Consider the following 22,789-nt stretch of genomic DNA (forward strand, 5'->3'; position numbering starts at 1 on the left):
ACAAAACAAAACAAAACAAAACAAAAAAAACACCTTGCATCTATTGACATGGCGTTGCTTCGGTCGTGTCCCACTCTGCGACCCTGTGGACTGTGGATTGCCAGGCATCTCTGTCAGGGGGTTTCTCCAGGCAAGAACATTGGAGTGTATTGGCCAATATTGGTTGCCATACCCTTCTAGAACACTGTATTTATTGCTGCCCTAGCTTCCAACTATCCTGAGCACTCGGTGTTGCCAGAAACCCTGTGACCCAAGCAGCTGCACCACCTCCGCCGCTGGCCCTCACTGGGGCAGACCCAAGACCTCTAGGGCAGCCTCAGGAACAAACTCAAGTGGACGACCCATGTACAAAGGTAGAAATAAACCACAACTGAAACCCAGGGACAGTGTGGCTAAGAAAGAAGACCCAAAGCCTTCCCACTAGCTGTACAAGCTGCAGATTAAATCCACACGATCAACTAGGCAGACTCTGTCTATGGGAGATATAAAAGGACACTGAGAGCGCCCACAAAAGAAAATGCACTATTTCCTATAGCTGTGTACATTGGAGGCAAGAACACACAGGAGTAGGACCAGATTAGAGTCTGAGTTGCCCCCACAGCAGGCCCGGAGACCAGCACAGTGTTGGAAGGCACCCCAGGAGGGCGAGGTGGGCTGTGACTCCCAGCGATGGAAAGGACACTGACAGCAGTGACTCAGGAAAAATATTTACTCTTCTTATATTTTGACTTTTTCTGCAGTTTCTTTTGGAATTTTTCTTTTTCTTTTTTTCCCCCTCTATTGTAGTTGTCGATTTTATTAGCTCTATGAAATACAATTAAGTTTTTAAGGTTTTTTTTTCAGTCACACTTTTATTATCTCTGACTCTACATTGGCCTCTGCAGTTTTGTGGAGTTTTCCATTCTTTTTTTTTTTAATCCCTTTTTAAAATTTTAATTAAAAAAGTTTAAACATTATTATATTTTTCTATATTTATTAATTTGCTTGCATTTCCTACTTTACTTTTCCTCTTGCAGTTAATCTTTAATGAATATATAGTTTCCTTATCTACCTTTATTTAACTTTGCATATCTATTCTTTCTTTTCTTTATTTCCTTTCCTCTCAACATTTTTATCAGTTTTGTTTTCATTGCTTTACTCCCCACATGGCACATTGCTTTAGTTTCATTTTTTAGTTTGTGCTTTAGTTAGTTTGATCTTAACAGAAGTCCAAATAAATGAAGAAGAAATAGGCAAACTACCTGAAAAAGAATTGAGAATGATGACAGTAAAGATGTTCAAAAACCTTGAAAACAGAATATAGAAAATGCAAGAGTGAATTAACAAACACCTAGAAGAGTTAAAGAATAAATATACAGAGACAACAATACAATTACTAAATTAAAAATACTCTAGAAGGAATTAATAGCAGACTATCTGAAGCAAAAGAATGGATGAGTGAGCTGGAAGATAAAATGGTGTAAATAACTGCTGAAAGCAGAATAAAGTAAAAAGAATTAAAAGAACTGAGGAAAGTCTCAGAGACCTCTGGGACAATATTAAACACACCAATATTTGAATTATAGGGGCCCTAGAAGAAGAGAATAAGAAAGGGTATAAGAAAATTCTTGGAGATTATATTTGAATATTTCCCCAACATGAAAAAGGAAATGGTCAATGAAGTCCAAGAGGCACAAAGAGTCCCATACACCATAAACCCAAGGAGAAACACACCAAGACACATACTAATCAAACTAACAAAGACTAAACACAAAGAAAGAATATTAAAAGCAACAAGGGAAAAGCAACAAGTAACATACAGGGAAACCCCATATGTTTAAGAGCTGATCATTCAGCAGAAACTCTGGAGGCCACAAGAGACTGGCAGGATATTTTTAAAGTACTGAAATGGAAAAATCTACAACCAAGAGTACCTGGCAAGGATCTCATTCAATTTTGATGGAGAGATCAAAAACTTTTCAAACAAGCAAAAGTTAAGAGAATTCAGTACCACCAAACCAGCTTTACAACAAATGTTAAGGGGGGACTATATAGTCAGGAAATACAAGAGAAGAAAATGTTCTACAAAAACAAACCCCAAACAATTAAGACAATGGCATTAGGAACATATCAATAATTACTTTAAGTGCAAATGGATTAATTGCTCCAACCAAAAGACACAGACTGGCTGCATGGATACAAAAACAAGACCCATGTATATGCTGTCTACTAGAAACCCATTTCAGACCTAAAGATACATATAGACCAAAGTGAGAGGATGGAAAAGTATATTCGATGCAAATGGAAAGCAAAAGAAAGCTGGGGTAGCAATCCTCATATCAGACAAAGTAGACCTTAAAAGAAAGAATATTATAAAAGATAAGGAAAGACTCTATATAATGATCAAGGGATCAACCCAAGAGGAAGACATAACAATTGTAAATATCTATGCACCCAACATAGGAGCACCTCAATACATAAGACAAGCACTAACAGACATAAAAGAAGAAATTGACAGTAACACAATAAATAGAAGACTTTAACACCCCACTCGTACCAATGGAAAGATCATCAAAAGAGAAAATTAATAAAGAAACACTAGTCTTAAATGATTCATTAGATGAGATGGATCTCATTGACATCTTCAGTACACTCCAGCCACCTGCAGAAGCATACACCTTCTTCTCAAGTACCCTTGCAACATTCTCCAGGATAGACCACATCTTGGGTCACAAATGAAGCCTCAGTAAATTTAAGAAAATTGAAATCACATCAAGCATCTTTTCCAACCACAATGCTATGAGACTAGATATCAATTATGAGGAAAAAAATGTAAAAAGCACAAACACAAGGAGATTAAATAGTACATTTTAAAATAACAAACAGATTATTGAACAAATAAAAAGGGATATCAGAAAATTCCTAGAAACAAGTGACAATGAAAACATGGCAACTCAAAACCTATGGGATGCAGCAAATGCAGTTCTAAGAGGAAAGCTTATAGTAATACAACCTGCCTCAAGAAACAAGAAAAACATCGAATAGACAACCTAACTTTACACCTAAAATGTAAAAAGAAGAAAAGAAAAACCACAATTAGAAGGAAAGAAATCATCAAGATCTGAGCAGAAATAAATGAAAAAGAAATGAAAGAAACAACAGTAAAGATTAATAAAATGAAAAGCTGGTTCTTTGAAAAAGATAAAATTGACAAACCATTAGGCAGACTCATCAAGAAAAAAAGAGAGAAGAATCAAATCAACAAAGCTAGAAATAAAAAAGGAGAGGTTACAACAGACAATGCAGAAATACAAAGGATTATAAGAGAGAACTGTGAACAATTATATAGCAAGAAAATGGATAACCTGGAAGAAATGAACAGATTCTTAGAAAAGTTTAGTCTTCAAAGAGTGGATAAGGAAGAAATAGAAATTATGAACAACCCAACTACAAGCACTGAAATTGAAGCTGTGATCAAATTTCTCCCAAAAAAACAAAAGCCCAGGACCAGATGGCTTCACAGGAGAATTCTATCAAACATTTAGAGAAGAGCTAATGGCTATCCTTCTAAAACTCTAAAAAAAATGCAAGGAAGAAAAACTTCCAAACACATTCTATGAGACCACCATCACCCTGATACCAAAACCAGATAGAGACAACACAAAAAAGAAAACTACAGGTCAATATCACTGATGAACACAGATGCAAATATCCTCAACAAAATTTTAGCAAACAGAATTCAACAACACATTAAAAAGCTCATACGCCATGATCAAGTTGAGTTTGTTCCAGGGATGCAAGGATTCATCAATATACACAAATCAATCAATGTCATACACCATAATAACAAATTGAAAGATTAAAAAAAAAAGCACATGATAATCTCAATAGGTGCAGAAATATCATTTGACAAAATCCAGCACCCATTATGATTAAAACTCTTCAAAAAATATAATGAATACTGTGAAAATGACTATACTATCAAATGCAATCTACAGATTCAATGTGATCCCTATCAAATTACCAATGGCATTTTTCACAGAACTAACACAAAAAATTTCACAACTCATATGGAAACACAAAAAGACCCCGAATAGCCAAAGCAGTCTTGAGAAAGAAGACTGGAGCTGGAGGAATCAACTTTCCTGATTTCAGATTATACTACAAAGCTACAGTCATCAAGATAGTATGGTACTGGCACAAAAACAGAAATATACACCTATGGAACAAGATAGAAAGCCCAGAAATAAACTCACACACCTATGGGTACCTTAGTTTTGACAAAGGAGCCAAGAATATACAATGGGGCAAAGAGAGCCTCTTCAATAAATGGTCCTGGGAAAACTGGACAGCTACATGTAAAAGAATCAATTTAGAACACTTCCTAACACCATACACAGATAAACTCAAAATGGCTTAAAGATCTCTAAATGTAAGACCAGAAACTATAAAACTCTTAGAGGAAAATATAGGCAAAACACTCAATGACATAAATCAAAGCAACATCTTCTATGACCCACCTCCTACAGCAACAGAAATAGAAACAAACGTAAACAAGTGGGACCTGATTAAACTTAATAGCTTTATCACAGCAAAGGATACTTTAAGCAAGGTGAAGACAACCCTCAGAATGGGAGGAAACAATAGCAAATGAAACAACTGACAAAGGATTAATTTCCAAAATATACAAGTAGCTCATACAACTCAATACCAGGAAAATCAAACAATCCAATCAAAAGGTGGCAAAAAGACCTAAACAGACATTTCTCCAAAGAATACATACAGATGGCTAACAGACACATGAAAATGAGCTCAATGTCACTCATTATTAGAGAAATGAAAATCAAAACTACAATGCGCTATCATCTCACTCCACTCAGAATGGCCACTGTCAAAAAGTCTACAAACAATAAATGCTGGAGAGGATGTGGAGAAAAGGGAACGCTCTTGCACTGTTGGTGGAAATGTAAATTGATACAGCCACTATGGAAGATGGTATGGAGGTTCCTTCAAAACCTAGGAATAAAACCACCATATGACCCAGCAATCCCATTCTTAGGCATATACCCTGAGGAAACCAAAATTGAAAAAGACACATGTATCCCATTGTTCATTGCAGCACTGTTTACAATAGCTAGAAGATGGAAGCAACCTAGATGCCCATCGACAGATGAATGGATAAAGAAGTTGTCATACATATACACAGCCATAAAAAGGAACACATTTGAGTCAGTTCTGATGAGGTGGATGAACCTAGAGCCTATTATACAGAGTGAAGTAAGTCAGAAAGAGAAAGTTAAATATCGTATACTGATGCATATATACGGAATCTAAAGTTGGTATGGAAGACTTTATTTTCCAGGCAGCAATGGAGAAACAGACATAAAGAATAGACTTATGGACATGGGGAGAGGGGAGAGGGGAGGAGAGGGAAGATGTATGGAGAGAGTAACATGGAAACTTACATTACCATATGTAAAATAGATAGCCAAGGAAATTTGCTATATCTCTCAGGAAACTCAAAAAGGGGCTCTGTATCAATCTACAGGGGCAGGATGGGGAGGGAGGTTCAAGAGGGAGGAATTATGTATAGCTATGGTTGATTCATGTTGATGTTTGACAGAAAACAACAAAATTCTGTAACCAATTAGCTTTATATAAAAAATAAATAAATTTTAAAAACTCTAATTTTCATTACATCATTTAATGGTTAAAGAATATACAAACAAACTAAAATAACAGACTTGATTTCAATGAACACCATTGCAAACTAACAGGTTTGCTAAGTAACACTTTAGGGACCCCAGATCATGTTTTCATTTTCATTCACTCTAATACTTGCCTGTTCATAAATAACATCAGACAATTCTTTCACCATGTCTTCGAAATTTGACCTGAGCTCTTCATGGTATTCAATCTGATCCTCTTTCATTAACCACTCATTTAGTTCCAGTGCAATGCTGCATGCTTGGATGAACTTCCTGTAGATGAAGACCAAAGATAAAGTGTTTGTTACTTATTACTCAAAAGTCTCACTGATCATTTAATATTTACTTTAACCACGGCTTGCCTAGAAGGAAGATTAGAATCCCATATTTTCTCAGTGTGTTTTTTCTAATGCCATCTCCCAAGTCTGAAATATCTTTTCTTTTCCATCTTTGCTTCTGGTTTCTTATCTCTTTCAAAACCCAGCTCAAAATATATAACCTCTAGGAAGCCTACCTGCTCAGTCATTTACTTGATATGATATCAGCTATGGTTGTGCTCATAGTAGTTTATATCTGTAGATAATGTCATTTATTCAAAAATAGCTAATTTGGGGCTATGTACCCAGTACAGTGTTACAGGCATGAAGCATCTGCCCTGGGTTGGTAAGAGTGGTGACAGGGAGTTGATGACTTAAGAGTATTTTTCCATTATTTCATATGTTTATGTTTAATGTCCATAATTAGAATGCAAAACTTGGGGGACAAAGTACCTCACTGATCATTTGTTCGGTATCCCTATGATAGCAACTAGTAGAATCTTTTTGTACATGCCAGGCGTTAATACGGAGAAGGCAACGGCACCCCACTCCAGTGCTCTTGCCTGGAAAATCCCATGGATGGAGGAGCCTGGTGGGCTGAGTCCATGGGGTCGCTAAGAGTCAAACACGACTGAGCAACTTCACTTTCACTTTCCACTTTCATGCGCTGGAGAAGGAAATGGCAAACCACTCCAGTGTTCTTGCCTGGAGAATTCCAGTGAAGAGGGAGCCTGGTGGGCTGCCATCTACAGGGTTACACAGAGTCGGACACGACTGAAGCGACTTAGCAGCAGCAGCAGCAGCAGCAGGCAGTAATAAATATTGAATGAAATAGGAAAGTATGGCCCTTTCAAAACAGAAAAATAAACCAATAGACAGTATCACTGATCTCCTAGAAAAAGACATTAAAACAACAGTATTCATGATCAAAGAACTACAAGAAGGTGTGGTAAAAGTCAAGGAAATTATCTATCAACAAAATGCTGATATCAATAAATAGCTAAGAAAATCTAAAAGGAAACCAAAACCTTTTTCTTTCAGAGCTGAAAAATACAACAACTGGAATGAAACATCACCAGAGGGATTCAAAGACACATTTCAGCAGTGTAGCCAAAGTGAAGATAAGACAATGTCAATGATGGATCAGAGGAACACAAAGGAAAAAAATTGAAGAGGGACAGAGGCTATGGAACCTGAGGAATATCATCCAGCAGGTGAACATGCACACTATGGGAGTCTTTGAAGGAGAAAAGAGAGAGAAAGGGGCAGGGAGACTATCTGAAGAAATAATGGGTGAAAACTCAAATCTTATGAGACACAAAAGTCAACAAACTCCAAGCAGGGTAACTCAAACAGATCCATGCTGAGACTTATTAAAATCAAATGTCAAATGTCAAAGCCAAAGAGAGAATTTTTTTCTTTTTTTAAAAATTAATGTTTTTTAATTGAAGGCTAATTACTTTACTATGGCAAAGAGAGAACTTTGCAAGAAGCGAGAGACAAAGACTTGTCACATACAAGGGATCCTGAGTGAGAGGGTCGGATTTCTCATCAAAACTTTGGAGGTCAGAAGGCAGTGGACTTTAAAGAAAAAACAAATCTGTTAACCAAGAATTCTATATCTTGCAAAACTGTTCTTAATAGTGAGGGAGAAATTAAGACATTCACAGATAAAGAAAAGCTGAAGGAGGTCATTAGCACTCAGTTTACTTCAGTTACTCATCAAGTCCTGCTCTTTGCGACCCCATGAACTGCACCCTGCCAGGCTTCCCTGTTCCTCACCAACTCCCAGAGCTTGCTCAAAATCATGTCCATTGAGACGGTGATGCCATCCAACCATCTCATCCTTTGTCATCCCTTCTCCTCCTGCCTTCAATCTTTCCCAGCATCAGGGCCTTTGCCAATGAGTCAGTTCTTCATATTAGGTCGCCAAAGTATTGGAGTTTCAGCTTCAGCATCAGTCCTTCCAATGAATATTCAGGGTTGATTTCCATTAGGATGGACTGGTTGGATCTCCTTGCAGTCCAAGGGACTCTCAAGTATCTTCCCCAGCACCACAATTCAAAAGCATCAATTGTTCTGTGCTCAGTTTTCTTTATAGTTCAACTCTTACATCCATACATGACTACTGGAAAAACCACAGCTTTGACTAGATGGACCTTTGTCAGCAAAGTAATGTCTCTGCTTTTTAATATGCTGTCCAGGTTGGTCATAGCTTTTCTTCCAACAAGCAACCGTCTTTTAATTGCATGGCTGCAGTCACCATCTGAAGTGATTCTGGAGCCCAAGAAAATAAAGCCTGTCACTGTTTCCAATGCTTCCCCATCAATTTGCCATGAAATAGTGGGATGGGATGCCATGATCTTCATTCTTTGAATGTTGAGTTTAAGCCAGCTTTTACACCACTAGGCTTGCCCCGTATGAAACACCAAAGGGAGTCCTGCTGATCAGAATGAAAGAACATCAGACAGTAATTCAAACCTGTATGAAGGTCTTGGTAAAGGTAAATCCATGGGTAATTATAAAATCTAGTATTATCATAACAATAGCAACATATTTCTGTTTTTTGATTGCTACATGATTTAAGAGACTTTACATTAAAATATTGTTAGTCTACAGAACTTTCCTGGTAGTGCAGTTGTTAAGAATCCTCCATCCATTGCAGGGGACGTGGGTTCAATCACCGGTAGGGGAACTAAGATCTCGCTGCAGGACGACTAAGCCAGGGCACCACAACTGAAAAAGCCCCTGTACCACAACTACTGAACCCATGTACTCTAGAGCCCATGCTTTGCAACAAAAGAAGCATTACACTGCATTAACAGAATGAAGGAAAACAAACAAACCACAATCATCTCTATCAATGCAGAAAATGCATTTGACAAAATTAACACCTTTTCATGATGAAAACACTCAACAAACTAGGAATACAAGGAAATGACTACAATCTGACCAAGGGCCACTGTGGAAAACCCATAGCAAACACTGTATTCAATCCTGTGACAAGGGATAGAAATTTTCTTAGCAGCTTTTAAAACTTCTCCAAAAAAGCTTATATTCAAAAATTCTTTTCTTTCCCATTTAATATCTAGATTTCTCCAGAGAAACCTAAGGAAATAGTTGAAGTTAATTATCTGCCTAAGACAAAACATAGAAAAGAAATAAAAAAGAGGTCAAGACTGATTTTAACCTTATAAAAATAAAGTATATGGTAAAACATTCAAGCAGTACATGAGGGTACACTTGAAAAATAAATGTTTTTCTTCTCCGTAAGATTCTAGTCTATCTCCTTAGGGATAACTATTAACACTTTCGTATCATTCCATCTATGGCTGATTCATACTGAGGTATAGCAAAAAACAAAAACAAAAACAAAAAAAAAACAACCCACAATATTGTAATTATCCTCCTATTAAAATAAGTAAATTAAAAAACAACTTTATACCATTCCAGAAATTTCCTAAGCATACACAAGTGAGTGTATGTAAATATCAGTTTTCACAAATGTAATCATCCTGCCCATAATGTCTGCATCTCACATTTTTCTCTCAAGAATGTATCTTGGTTGGTTCGTATCAATACTTATAAATTTTTTAAGTAGTTTACCTATATCCATTGTGAGGGTAGTACCATTTCCTTAACAGTATGGACACAGATTGTTTCCAGGTTTTTGTTATATAAACTTTATAGCAATAAACATCTTAAATGTACATCTTTGTGTACTTTTACAAGATAAAATCTTAAATGCAAAATTATTGGGTCCAACAAAACATACGTTTCAAATACTGGAAAATATTGCCCACTGTGTTTAAATTGTTTGTGCCCTTAAGCAGATTCTGTTGTTTGGCAAGTAAAAGAGTGTTTTAAATTTTTAACTTCACACACTAAGAAAGAAGAAGGATTTTAAAAGTAGCAACTGCTTCTTTTCTCTGTTGCCTATGAAGAGTGACTGAAATATTGTGTTTACAAAGAGGGTCAGGAGTCCAGCTGCCTGATGGTGGTTTCTCATTAGTGCCTGTTGGCCAGGTTTTCAGAGGCAGCATAATGTAGAAAACTGCATGTTTTTCTGCAAGCCTGGCTTTCTAATAACTTTCCATTTATACTATCAGTAGTGTGGTAGCAAGCCTAAAACTTACTGGCTGCAAAAGAGAAATTTCTCTATGGTCTTAATTCAATAAAACAACACAGAAGGCGGAAACTGATAAGAAGCAGAGGTTTTGCCAAATATTAGTGAATTCTGGGCCTGTCAGTATACCTACTTTTAAACATCCAAGGCATATGTTCAAGGTAAAATCATCTCCATAAGTTGTAGCTAAATTTACAAAGTGAAGAGATCATTTTCATGGTAGAAAATGAAGTGTCTTTACCATCGCCAAGGGCTTTTCACTCTGGCAATGCTGCAAGTGTTTTGCAGAGCACCATGCACATCACAGTCACTTGGTACGTATTTCTGGGGCCTGCAGATCTTACACTATATTAAAGGTCTTTCCTACCTTAAAAATCAGCTCTCAACCTGAACATGCCCATGGTGACTAAGGACAATCAGTCATTCCCATTGTGCTCTTCTGCAATTCTGTCTATCTGGAACTATGCGTTTCTAAGAAACAGCCTCTCTTGCTGGAACCTTTCTCATCCTTGCCTTGGCAGGGTCTAGTGGGATGGATCATCTTTAGATCAAGGCATCTCTCCTAAACCTACATCACTGCAAATGTAACTACTGAACTAAGGCTATCTTAAGAGTGAATGGTGTGTCATAAGATGATTTTTCTTTTAAAATCACATTTATTTATTTTTATTTTTGGCTGCATTTGATCTTCTTTGCTGCGGTGTGTGGGCTTTCTCTAGTTGTCGTGAGCTGGGAGTACTCTCTAGTTGTGGTGTCCAGGATCCAGAGCGCAGGCACAGTAGCTTGGCGCACAGGTTTAGGTTCCCCACAGCATGTGGAATCCTCCTGGACCAGGGATCAAACCTGTGTCTCCGTCATTGGCAGGCAAACTCTTGCCCACTAGACCACCAGAGAAGTCCCACCTGAGATGTTTTTAATCATAAAGTGTGAAATTGACACTCATGCGGCACAACATTAACAATAATGGCTAACTTCTATTGAGCATGCTAGTTTCTATGTTATTATCAAATGCCTTCCTATATATCAGGAACTCTAATCACTTTCCATACACTGAATAATTTAATCCCTACAGCTATCAAGGATGTACACTGTCACCCTGCTTATTTAACTTATATGCAGAGTACATCATGCAAAGTGTCAGACTGGATGAAGCACAAGCTGGAATGAAGATTGCCAGGAGAAATATCAGTAACCTCAGGTATGCAGAGGACACCACCCTTATGACAGACAGTGAAGAGGAACTAAAGAGCTCTTGATGAAAGTGAAAGAGGAAAGTGATAAAGTTGGCTTAAAACTCAATATTCAAAAAATGAAGATCATGGCATCCTGTCCCACTACTTCATGGCAGATTGATGGGAAAACAATGGAAACAGTGACAGGCTTTATTTTCCCGGGCTCCAAAATCACTGCAGATGGTGACTGCAGCCATGAAATTAAAAGATGCTTGCTCACTGGAAGAAAAGCTATGACCAAGCTAGACAGCATATTAAAAAGCAGAGACATTACTTTGCTGACAAAGGTCCATCTTGTCAAAGCTGTGGTTTTTCCAGTAGTCATGTATGGAAGTGAGAGTTGGACTATAAAGAAAGCTGATGCTTTTGAACTGTGGTGCTGGAGAAAACTCTTGAGAGTCCCTTGGACTGGAAGGAGATCCAACCAGTCCATGCTAATGGAAATCAACCCTGAATATTCATTGGAAGGACTGATGCTGAAGCTGAAACTCCAATACTTTGGCCACCTGATGCAAAGACTGACTCATTGGAAAAGGCCCTGATGCTGGGAATGATTGAAGGCAAGAGCAGAAGGGTTGACAAAGGATGAAATGGTTGGATGGCATCACTGACTCAACGGACATGATTTTGAGCAAGCTCTGGGAGTTGGTGAGGAACAGGGAAGTCTGGTATGGTGCAGTCCATGGGGTTGCAAAGAGTAGGACACGACTGAGCTGAACTGAATTCATGCAACAACTCTATGAGGAAGGCACTACTATTCAGTTCATTTTACTAATGAGAACAATGAGGCCCAGGGAGGTTAAGTATATTCCCCATGGTCACACAGCTAGTAAGTGGCAGAGAATGGAGATCTGAATCCTTCTCTCTGATTCCAAAGCCCCTGTCCTTTCTTTTAGGATCTGGAAGGACTCTATTTCCCCTTCTTCTCCTCCACCAGCTAAAAAAGGAAAAAGTCAGAAGCAATGTGCCATATCTGGAACTAATAATGATTTCAAAATGCAGGGCAAGTTACCTTGTCTGAATCCTGAATTATTTTGACATTCTCTGTACCAAATTTTTCACCATAAAGTTTAACAAGTCTCAGGGAAATCTCTGAGAGGCTGATGTGCTTTGGCTCTTTATAGATGTACTCCTTTCAGTCCTCTTCTTCAAAAAAGACTATTATACAATTAAACATAGAATACTTTATAAGCATTATGAGCAAATGCAGCATTTAGAGAACATCTACTAAGTAATCAGAAATAATGTATTTGCTAGATTTTAAATAATAGTTCTAGAAGCCACATGCATACATTGTAGCTGAAATAAATGAGAACGTTCAAACTCACAGTCATATGAGCATGTCATTGGCCTGAAGGATTTTACACTCGATTTTTCATCACTTGCATACTTACCTGATTTTTATTTGAAAACTTTCAGTACTAGGTATTAAAGAAACATTTAAGAAGCTTGACCGAAATTGAAACTGAAGGAAACGTTCAAATCTTATATGCTGTGCTCTGCCCTCGGGGACTAAATATGGAAACCAAAGTGAACATTACATGAGAAAAGGGTCACACCTGCTGTTGGGACAGGTGCTTTACCCAGACAGAACCCTAGAACCAGTAGCTGCTGCTATGGTAACCTAATAATTCAAGGTGAATGTTTAAAAAGGAAAGCAACTTGATGAACTACAGGATACTTACTGGGCCATAAAAGGCAACTCTGAAGAAGGTGCCTAAAAGTCTTTTCTTTGCGTGCATAACTTCCAAAATTTTTGTGTAAGCTCCATATAGAGTTCTATAAACTTAAGTTTCTGAAAATATGAGAATTAACAAATTAGCTTTAGTTTTTGGTTAGTTATGAAATGTCTACAATAAATGCACAAGGGGAAAAAAGCAATACCGTTTCCTTTTCAAAATGGTTTTGGTGGGTCACTCGCACTCCCTTCGCCCATGGTCACAGAAAAAATGCCTTAACAAATTTAGGTGGGAGGGTAGAGCTTAAAATGGTCAAATAACACTGTAATTCTAAATATCATGCTTCATGTCATTCATATCTCAATGGTAGCATATACATTAAAAGCACTGTGTTATTGACTACTTTTTTCTTTATGTCTGAATTGTTGTAACTGAAAAAGAAGCAAAATGCTTTGCTTGAGCCCTAAGGTGGAAAGATGGGAATAAACAATCATGCAAACACTTTAGGAGAGGAAAGTAAAATGCAGACACAAAAATAACAGCAAAAGCCTGAGTGGGGAATGCTTTTATAACAAGCTCACAGACACTTCCAAAACATATATTCTTCTACACACCCAGAAAAGGGAACGTACTCTGCAAAGAACATTATCTCGAATGTGAAAAGACACCATACAGACCAGGAGAAAATGTTTGCAAATCACATATCTGATGTTTTCTTATCCAAAAAATATAAGGAACTCTCACAGTTCAACATCAATGACAAACAACCCAATTTAAAAGTGAGCAAAGGACCTGAAAGATATCTCTCCAGAGACTATATGAAAACGGCCAACAAAGACATGAAAAGCTGTTCAAAATCGTGAATCATTAAGGAAATAGAAAGCAAAACCACAATGTGACACCATTTCACATTCACTAGGTTCTAAGAAGAAGCCTCAAACACAAGTGCCAATCAGATCTGCTGGTGGGAAGGTAAAAGGGATAACAATTTGGTGGTTTCTCAAAAGTTAACAGAATTACTCTGTGACTCAGCAATTCCCCTCTTAGGTATTTATCCAAGGTAAACAAAAACATGCCCATATAGAAACTTACTCATAACTGTTTAGACCAGCTCTGTTTGTAACAGCCAAAATGTGGAAACAACCCAAACATACAAACAAATTTTGGCGTAGCCATACCATGGAATATCATTCAGCCATGAAAAAGGAATGAAGTTCTGATCTAAGTTACAACTTGAAAGACCTCTAAATATTATGCTAAGTAAAAGAAGCCAGACACAAAAGGTCACATCTTGCATTCATCTTTTTTATGACACGTCCAGAAGAGGCAAATCCATAGACGGAAAGCAGATTAGTGGTCACCAGCGGGGTGAGGGAGGGGGTGAAGAGTGATTCCTGGGAGGAGACGGAGATTTTCCTGGGAAGATAAAAATGTTTTGAAACTAGAGACAGGTGGTTGGAGCGTAATATTAAGACTGCACTAAATGCTACTGAACTGCAAACTAGAAAATGGTTCATTGTACGCTGGTAAATTTCATTTCAATGCTAAAAGGGCAGACCGGAAGCAGATGTTCTTTCTTTCACATTCTTTCCATACTATCTTCTGCAGTTGAAGCCAATCTGAGGGAAGTGTTCCTCCCTTTATGGCTACTGTGGTTGACACTTTTCAGCTCATCCCATAAAGAACACTGAAGAATTACTTCATCCCATGCAGGATGCTTCAGAATCTATTCAGATGCTTGCCTCTCTACAAGGAAATAGGAGTAGTTCCCCAATAGAAACTATTGTTTCCTTTAATGTGTAGGCAATATATATTTTTCTTTTTTCCCTATTAGTCAAGTGAGTAGCAAAATGTTCTCTGGGTTTCTAATAACCTGGTCTTCAACTTGAGAGTAAGAGAGTAGGTACTTTGGCACTTTTACAAAGGTTCTTAGGAGGCAATGCTTTGACAGAAAGAGCAATGCCAATTCTTGTCTTGTCTCATAAGTTATTCTTTGTCATCAGCATGACATAGATTGAATTACTTAACTCATTTTTAATATAATCACTTGAAATCCACTATGATTTTTCAGCCATGTCCCCATATACAGCAAAAGCAGGGCAAAGAGTAGGAAGACCCAGAACCCAGGAAGAAACAGTGAGTTTGATAAGAGCCAATTTGGAGAAGAGATTAGAACACTACACAGATGACATTAAATGTATTTTTTCACTCTGGGACCCTTCAACAATGAAAGGCTACTTGCTACATATGTTTAAGGATAAACTGATTTGCTTTTAAAAATGGCTTGAGTCTTAAATCACCACTTTCCAGCATAGCAGGGGTAGAAAATTATGATATAGACTCAGATTCCTGAACATAAAAAGTCCTGTTGAGTGCTGGTGGCAACAGCTATACTACTGTTCTTTAGTAATTCCCCTTGATCAAAGATTTATGTGGCAGACAAAACTGGAAAAGCTCCTCATAAAAGGGTAATTCCTAGGAACTTATTATCTCCACTACTGTCATCTGCTAGCAACTTTAGTCTCACCATCAAATTGCAAAGCATAGAATTACACCTATATCTCCTCCCAGACATCATGGAAATCAAGTAACTTTTTGTTTTTAATGAGGACAACATGGATTATTCTCTGCCGTGAGTGGAGAAGGGGAGATTGCTAGTAAAAATGCTGTAGGAACAACTGGCATAATGTTAATTCCAATACAGATTTGGAACATTGCATCCTTAATTTCATTTGGTTTTTCCAATGGTCATGTGTGGATGTGAGAGTTGGATTGTGAAGAAAGCTGAGCACCGAAGAATTGATGCTTTTGAACTGTGGTGTTGGAGAAGACTCTTGAGAGTCCTTTGTACTGCAAAGAGATCCAACCAGTCCATTCTGAAGGAGATTCCCAGCCCTGGGATTTCTTTGGAAGGAATGATGCTACAGCTGAAACTCCAGTACTTTGGGCACCTCATGCGAAGAGTTGACTCATTGGAAAAGACTCTGATGCTGGGAGGAATTGGGGGCAGGAGGACAAGGGGACGACAGAGGATGAGATGGCTGGATGGCATCACTGCCTCGATGGACGTGAGTCTGAGTGAACTCCCGGAGTTGGTGATGGACAGGGAGGCGTGGCTTGCTGCGATTCATGGGGTCGCAGAGTCTGACACGACTGAGCAACTGAACTGAACTGAACTGAAGGAAGGACTGTAATTTTAGGACATTTCAGCGTTTTTTAAGGATAGCAACTTAAGACCAAAATAAAATATATAGGTGAATGATGCAAACATATCAGTTACTTTCCTCAAACTCTCGATGATTCTCATAAATTGGAATGATCAACTTGGAAATTTCAGAAATTCCTTCATAACGCTCTGCTTTCCATAAGCCATCCACACAATGTTCCAGCAACTCCAGCAAAACTTCCTGCATTGAGAAAAAATGTAATGAGGAAGTATTGATACTTTTAGAGCTTTTGGCAAATTTACCTTGAACTATTTCAAATGAATAAAAAACAGAATGTACTACATTTAAGGAAATGTACAGAAGGAGTATTGTTGTGTGACTATATTTTCTAAATGACATACTTGAAATATTTAGTATTGAAACCACATTCTTAAAAGTATGAAATGAATATTGACAATAGTAAACTACTATTTACTTTGTTTTGCATATAATCAAGATGTAATCCATAGTTACAAATGGTTAACATGTTGAGAAGTATTTTCCAAACTGAGGATATTAAATTTCTAGCACGGTAAATACCACTAAGCCTATAAAGGTCCATGATTTTTGCTTTCTACTAAAATTATATTTACACACAGTTAATAGAGTCTTAAGGGAATTTCACAATTTTCAAGCTGCTACATCAGTGACATCAGTGTTCATTAAATGATGTGATTTTGGTCTCATTCCTAACTGTTGGTTCTAAAACTAGTGAGAATGATAATATAATACCTCAAGATAGAGATCTCTTTGCCATAATAACAGCTTCTATAAAACAACCATCATCTCATGTTCCCAACAATGAAAGGGTGATGCCAATTACTCATACTATTCATAAGTCTGAACAGTTTGTTTCTATCTTAAAGAGATGAATTTCAGACCTATAGAAGTGACTGCTACAATGGCTCTTAAAGTATGTCCTGTAGTTAATTCTGAATTCATCTTTTTTCTAAACTAGCTCTTTCCCTTGCATTTCCTACCTAGCCAGGGGTCATATCCTATAGACTCTGAACTAGAAAACTAAAAGCAATTTTGACTTTACTCTTTGTTGTAAGTTGAACTGTGTCCCTCACAAAGATATGCTGAAGCCCTAACTCCCACTGCCTCCGAAAGTAACCTTATTTGGAAATATCACTGGTGATAATGATGAGTGAAGTTGATGTCATACTTGAGTGACTTACTTACAGGAGTGATTTCCTGGGTAAGCCTTACTCCAAAAGGACAGAGACAAACAGGGAGAGCACCATGTGACTACAGAGGCAGTGACTGGAGTAATGTCGCTACGAGCCAAGGAAATCCAAGACCAACAGCTACCATCAGAGCTAGGAGGAGGCAAGGAAGGCTGCTACCCAGAGTCTCAGAGGGAACAGGGCCCTGCTGACACCTTGATTTCCAACCTCTGGACTCTAGAACTGTGAGACAATAAAGTTCTATTATTTTAAATCACCCAGTTTGTGTACGTTGTTATGGCAACTCTAGGAAACTAATACACTCTCAGTCTTGACTCATCCTCTAATCAGTTCATCGTCAAGTTCTGCCACTTTCACTTCCTAAATATTTCTCAAATCTGACCCTTCCTCTCCATTTCTATACTCGTTTCTAAGGTTCAAGATGTCATTATTGTTTTCTAACAGATCTTCCTGCCTCCAGCCTTGGCACTTTCAAATCTATCCTCCACAAATCTGCCAGAGGGTTTTGATTAAAATACAAACCAGACTACATCCCTCTTCCCTTGTAATCTCATGGCTCCCCATCATTTGCAGAACTAAGGACAAATTCCTTCATTTGGCACATAAGGTTTGCAGCGATCTGGCTGATAGTTTATAAAATCATCACTCCTCAAGCTAGCCTTGTACTTTATGCTCCAGCACTGATGAACTACTATTAGTTTCTCGGAAGCACCATGGTGTTGTCTTAACTTTGTGCCTTTGTCCACTCTGTACCCTCGTGTCCTTTAATCCCTTTCACTTAGTTAACCCTGTAAGAAAAGTTAGATTTCACCTCTTCCAGGATCCTTTGCCTGATTAACACAGAGTAGCGACACAAGAGGCCTATTTTTCTTACTATGATACTACACTGGGTGGATATTTATCACTATACTTGCCCATTATATAAGTATCTGACTTTATAAGTAGGCTGTGACTCTTTAAGTGTAGGGACAACATATTTATTATACTGTATTTTTCAGTCACTAGCAGGGTGGTAGTAAATAGATGTTCATTAAATGTTGCTACTTGAATAATCTATATATTAACATTTAATAGTTAAATTTTCTATCAACAGTAGAAAGGAGGAAGTCCGGTGAAATTTAAAAAAAAATCTATTAAAAACTAGTAATGTTTGTCCCAGGAATGTAAAGTTGGTTTACAATTAGGAAAAACTCCAATGTAAACAGAAAGAGCCATGTAAACAGAATAAAAGAGAAAAACTGTGACGTCTAGCAATAATTGCAAAAAAAGAATTTGAAAAAATTCCATATCCCTTCGTAAAGTTAAAAAAGAATCCACCCAGAATAGGGAATCGAAGAGATTGTTCTCAATCTGATAAAGAGCATTTATTAAAAACCTGCAGCCTGAACACTCTTCTCCTCAATTTGGGAACAAGTCAAACTGTCTGCTTTTCATTTCTATTCAACATTGTGCTGAGGGTGCTAACCAGCGTAATAAGGCAAGAGAGAACGAAAGAGAGAAGGGAAACAGATCAGGAAATGTGAAACTATCTTTCCGTGCAGATGACATGATGGTGTATGTAGAAAATCCTAAGGAATATACAAACTACTAAAACAAGTAAGAGGATTTAGCAAGGTTGCAGATCATAAGATCACCATATAGAATCACTGTATTTATGTACACTGCTGCTGCTGCTGCTGCTGCTGCTAAGTCGCTTCAGTTGTGTCTGACTCTGTGCGACCCCACAGTCGGCAGCCCAGCAGACTCCTCTGTCCCTGGGATTCTCCAGGCAAGAATACTGGAGTGGGTTGCCATTTCGTTCTCCAATGAATGAAAGTGAAAAGTAAAAGTGAAGTCGTTCAGTCGTGTCTGACTCTCAGCGACCCCATGGACCAAGCTTACCACGCTCCTCTGTCCATGGGATTCTCCTGGCAAGAGTACTGGAGTTGGTTGCCATTGCCTTCTCCATTTTATGGATACTAGCAACAACAAATTGAAAAATAAGATTAAAAACCCAAACAATACTATTTCCAGCAGCATCAGAACATCCATTATCTAACAAAATATCCAGGAAAGGACTTCTACTCTGAAAAAGCACAAAATATTGCTGGGTGAAATTAAAAATCTCAATAAGACTTGATTGAAAGACTCAGTATTGTTCAAGCAATCCATTCTCCATGTAGTGATATATAAATGTAACAAAAGCTCGACAAAGCTTCCAGCAGGCTATTTTGAGGAAAGAGAAAAGATGATCTGAAATTCTATATGGAAATCAAAGGATACAGAATAGCCAAAGTGACTTTGAAAAAGAACACTGTTGAAGGACTAACACTATATTATTCCATAACTGACAAACTTGCAGCAATCAAGACAGTGTGATATTGGTATCAACATGGTCAAATAGATTAGTGGCACAAAACAGAGTCTAGAAATAGATCACAAACATATAAAGAACTGAAATTTAACTAAGGTGCCAAAGCAATTCAGCAGGGGTGAAAGAAGATTTATTTCTCCCCAAATGGTGTGGCCTATGTAAAATACCTGTCTACAAAAAATGAATCTTGACTTCTATCTCATTATATGCTCAAAAATGAATTCTAAAGAGACTATAGACCAAAACATAAAACTCAGGAAGAAAGTTCATAGCAGAACATATCAGGCAACATCTTCACAGTCTCGAGGTAAATAAGGATTTCTCAGACCAAATATACACCCCCACCCCAGCCCACCCAGACAAATAAACCATTAAGAAAAAGTAAATTGGACTTTATCAAAACCAAAACTTTCTGCTCAATAAAAGACTTAGTGAAGAAAATACATAAACGAATCCAACACTGGTAAATAATCTGCAGCACATATATCTGACAATGGGCTTATATCCAGAATATAGAAATAATCCACATAAAACAACAATAATGTAATTTCTAAAATGGGCAAAAGAATTGAACAAACATTCCACAAAAGATAAATGAAAGACAAAGACCGCGTGAAAAATGCTCAACACCATTAGGCATTAGAGAAATACAAATGAAAACACAGTGAGATACCACTTCCGGTCTACTAGGATGGCAAATTATGAAAAGATTAGCAACAGCTAATGGTGGTGAGGAAGTGAAGCAGCTGGAACTCTCATCCATTGTTGCTGGGATATAAAGTGGCCCAACCACTTTTAAAAACTGACAATTTCATATAAAGTTACATAGAAAATTTCCCGAGGAACCAGCAGGGTATTTACTCAAGAAAAATTAAAGCATATGTCCATAAAAGGTCACAGATAAGAATGTTTAAAGCAGCCTCATTGATAACAGTCCCAAACTGGAAGCAATCCAAAATCCTTCCACTGGAGAATGGGTTTTAAAATATTATATTGAGAGAATAGAATATTTAGCCAGGAAGAAGAACTTATGATTTACTCCACAACAGGGATGTATCTCAAAAAATTTCTGCCAACCAAAAGAGGCAGATACAAAAGGTAGATACTGAATGATTTCATTTTTATGACACCAAATACTGTTAACACTAATCTACATCAGATATTGGGGCCGGGCAGACTGACGGGAAATGGGTGCAATGGAACTTTCTGGGCTAATGCACATGTTCTACTTTTTGGTTTCTCGTGACAATGTGTTACCATGGTGTTATATGGGTGTAGACAACTGTCAAAATTCATCAAGTTGTCCACCTAATATGTGTGCATTTTACTGTATATTGATTTATCTTTAAAACTATTTCAACTCAAAAGTCAGAAATGCAGTCTTAAAAACAAATTAAATTATTAATGAGTTAATTCACCTACTTAAGCCACTAAATGAACAATAGTTTGTATCTTTCATTTCAATGAAACTTGTATATCAGTGGCAATTTTCCATTGGCTAGGGAATGAGGAGGGAGAAGGCAATGGCACCCCACTCCAGTACTCTTACCTGGAAAATCCCAAGGGCAGAGGAGCCTGGTGGGCTGCAGTCCATGGGGTTGCTAGGAGTCGGACATGACTGAGCGACTTCACTTTCACTTTTCACTTTCATGCATTGGAGAAGGAAATGGCAACCCACTCCAGTGTTCCTGCCTGGAGAATCCCAGGGACGGGGGAGCCTGGTGGGCTGCCGTCTCTGGGGTCACACAGAGTCGGACACGACTGAAGCGACTTCGCAGCAGCAGCAGCAGCAGCAGCGCACGAGGAAGACACCCTATTATATAAACCGAAACATAAAATGGCACTATGGAGAATATAATTCTATCTGTATACCTGAAATGAAAAGCACATATAAATTATTACTGTAGAACACAAAAGAGTTCCAACAAATGTGTTTACATAGGAAACTGATTATAGTTCTTGAGTAATAAGAAATATTACTACTTTCCATTAGAGCACAAAAAAGGCTCAGGCTTAAGGCCACTTCTATGACTAAGCTGAAGCTGCTGTTTGGAAAAAAGGACGTAACTGCAGTTGTGCTAATCCATTTATCTCCCATGAACTCCCTGGAATCTTCCTGCTCTGAGCCCACACAAACTGGACATCTTACATGAAAATCATCTAAGTCTAACTAAAACCCCCAAAATGAATTAATTTACCCCAGGCTTCACAGTCAAGCAATGAACTGGGATTAAAATTCAAGGATCTGATTCTCTGTTATGATTAATTGATCCAGCAAACACGTTTTAAACATCAAGTTTTCTAAGTTCTGGGAGTAAAAGCCAAGTTTACTATCTAGTTGGTCAGTGATAAAGCCTGACATTTACGTAGCACCTAATCACTTATAAAGAACCTTCATGCTTATTGTGAAGTGATAAGGATAGTATTATTATCTTTATTTTATTATTTTTCACTTAAGAAATATCTATTGATTTCATACTATGTGCTAATCATTTGGGGCTTCCCTGGTGGTGCAGATGCTGAAGAATCTGCCTGTAATGCAGGAGACCCAGGTTTGATCCCTGGGTCGGGAAGAGGCCCTGCATAAGGAAATGGCAACCCACTCCAGCATTTTTGAGGCTAGATGGGCTCCTTCTGTTATGAAACTTTTTTCTTTTTTAATTGGAGGATAATTGCTTTACAATGTAGTGTTCATTTCTGTCACACAACATGAGTCAGTCATTAAGAGTGTGTGTGTGTGTGTGTGTGTGTGTGTGTGTGTATACATACCCTCTCTCTTGAGCCTGCCTCCCAGCCCCAGTTCCTAGCCCTCTAGGTCATCACGGAGCACCGGGTTGAGCTCCCTGTGTATACAGCAACTTCCCGCTAGCTATCTATTTTACATATGGTCAGGTATATGTTTTAATGCTACTCTCTCAATTCATCCCACCCTCTCTTTCCCCCGACTGTGTCCACAAGTCCGCTCTCTACATCTGTGCCTCTAGTTATACTGCTGAGGA

General features: G+C 37.9%; 1 protein-coding gene across 15 annotated transcripts in view; it reads right to left on the bottom strand.

Annotated features, from left to right (window-relative positions):
• LOC138931194 (uncharacterized) overlaps window positions 1-22,789 on the bottom strand; it is a 150,900-nt gene that overhangs the window by 8,879 nt on the left and 119,232 nt on the right. For 2 of the 15 annotated variants that reach the window (XR_011446459.1, XR_011446463.1), the window contains exons 1-4: window positions 13,048-13,373; window positions 12,375-12,520; window positions 7,787-8,447; window positions 5,822-5,960 (exon numbers count right to left, since the gene is read on the bottom strand). Coding sequence is in view for 1 of the 15 variants with exons in the window: in XM_070292116.1 (XP_070148217.1) it covers window positions 16,361-16,448 (88 nt within the window). In the remaining 14 variants the exon portion in view is untranslated. Of the gene's footprint in view, window positions 1-5,821; window positions 5,961-6,567; window positions 6,852-7,786; window positions 8,448-12,374; window positions 12,521-13,047; window positions 16,449-21,339; window positions 21,663-22,789 lie in introns of those variants that run through there. The other 13 variants (XR_011446460.1, XR_011446461.1, XR_011446458.1 and 10 more) reach the window with 13 other exon arrangements.

The sequence above is a fragment of the Ovis canadensis genome, chromosome X (genome assembly GCF_042477335.2).
Source record: "Ovis canadensis isolate MfBH-ARS-UI-01 breed Bighorn chromosome X, ARS-UI_OviCan_v2, whole genome shotgun sequence".
NCBI classification, from domain to species: domain Eukaryota; kingdom Metazoa; phylum Chordata; class Mammalia; order Artiodactyla; family Bovidae; genus Ovis; species Ovis canadensis.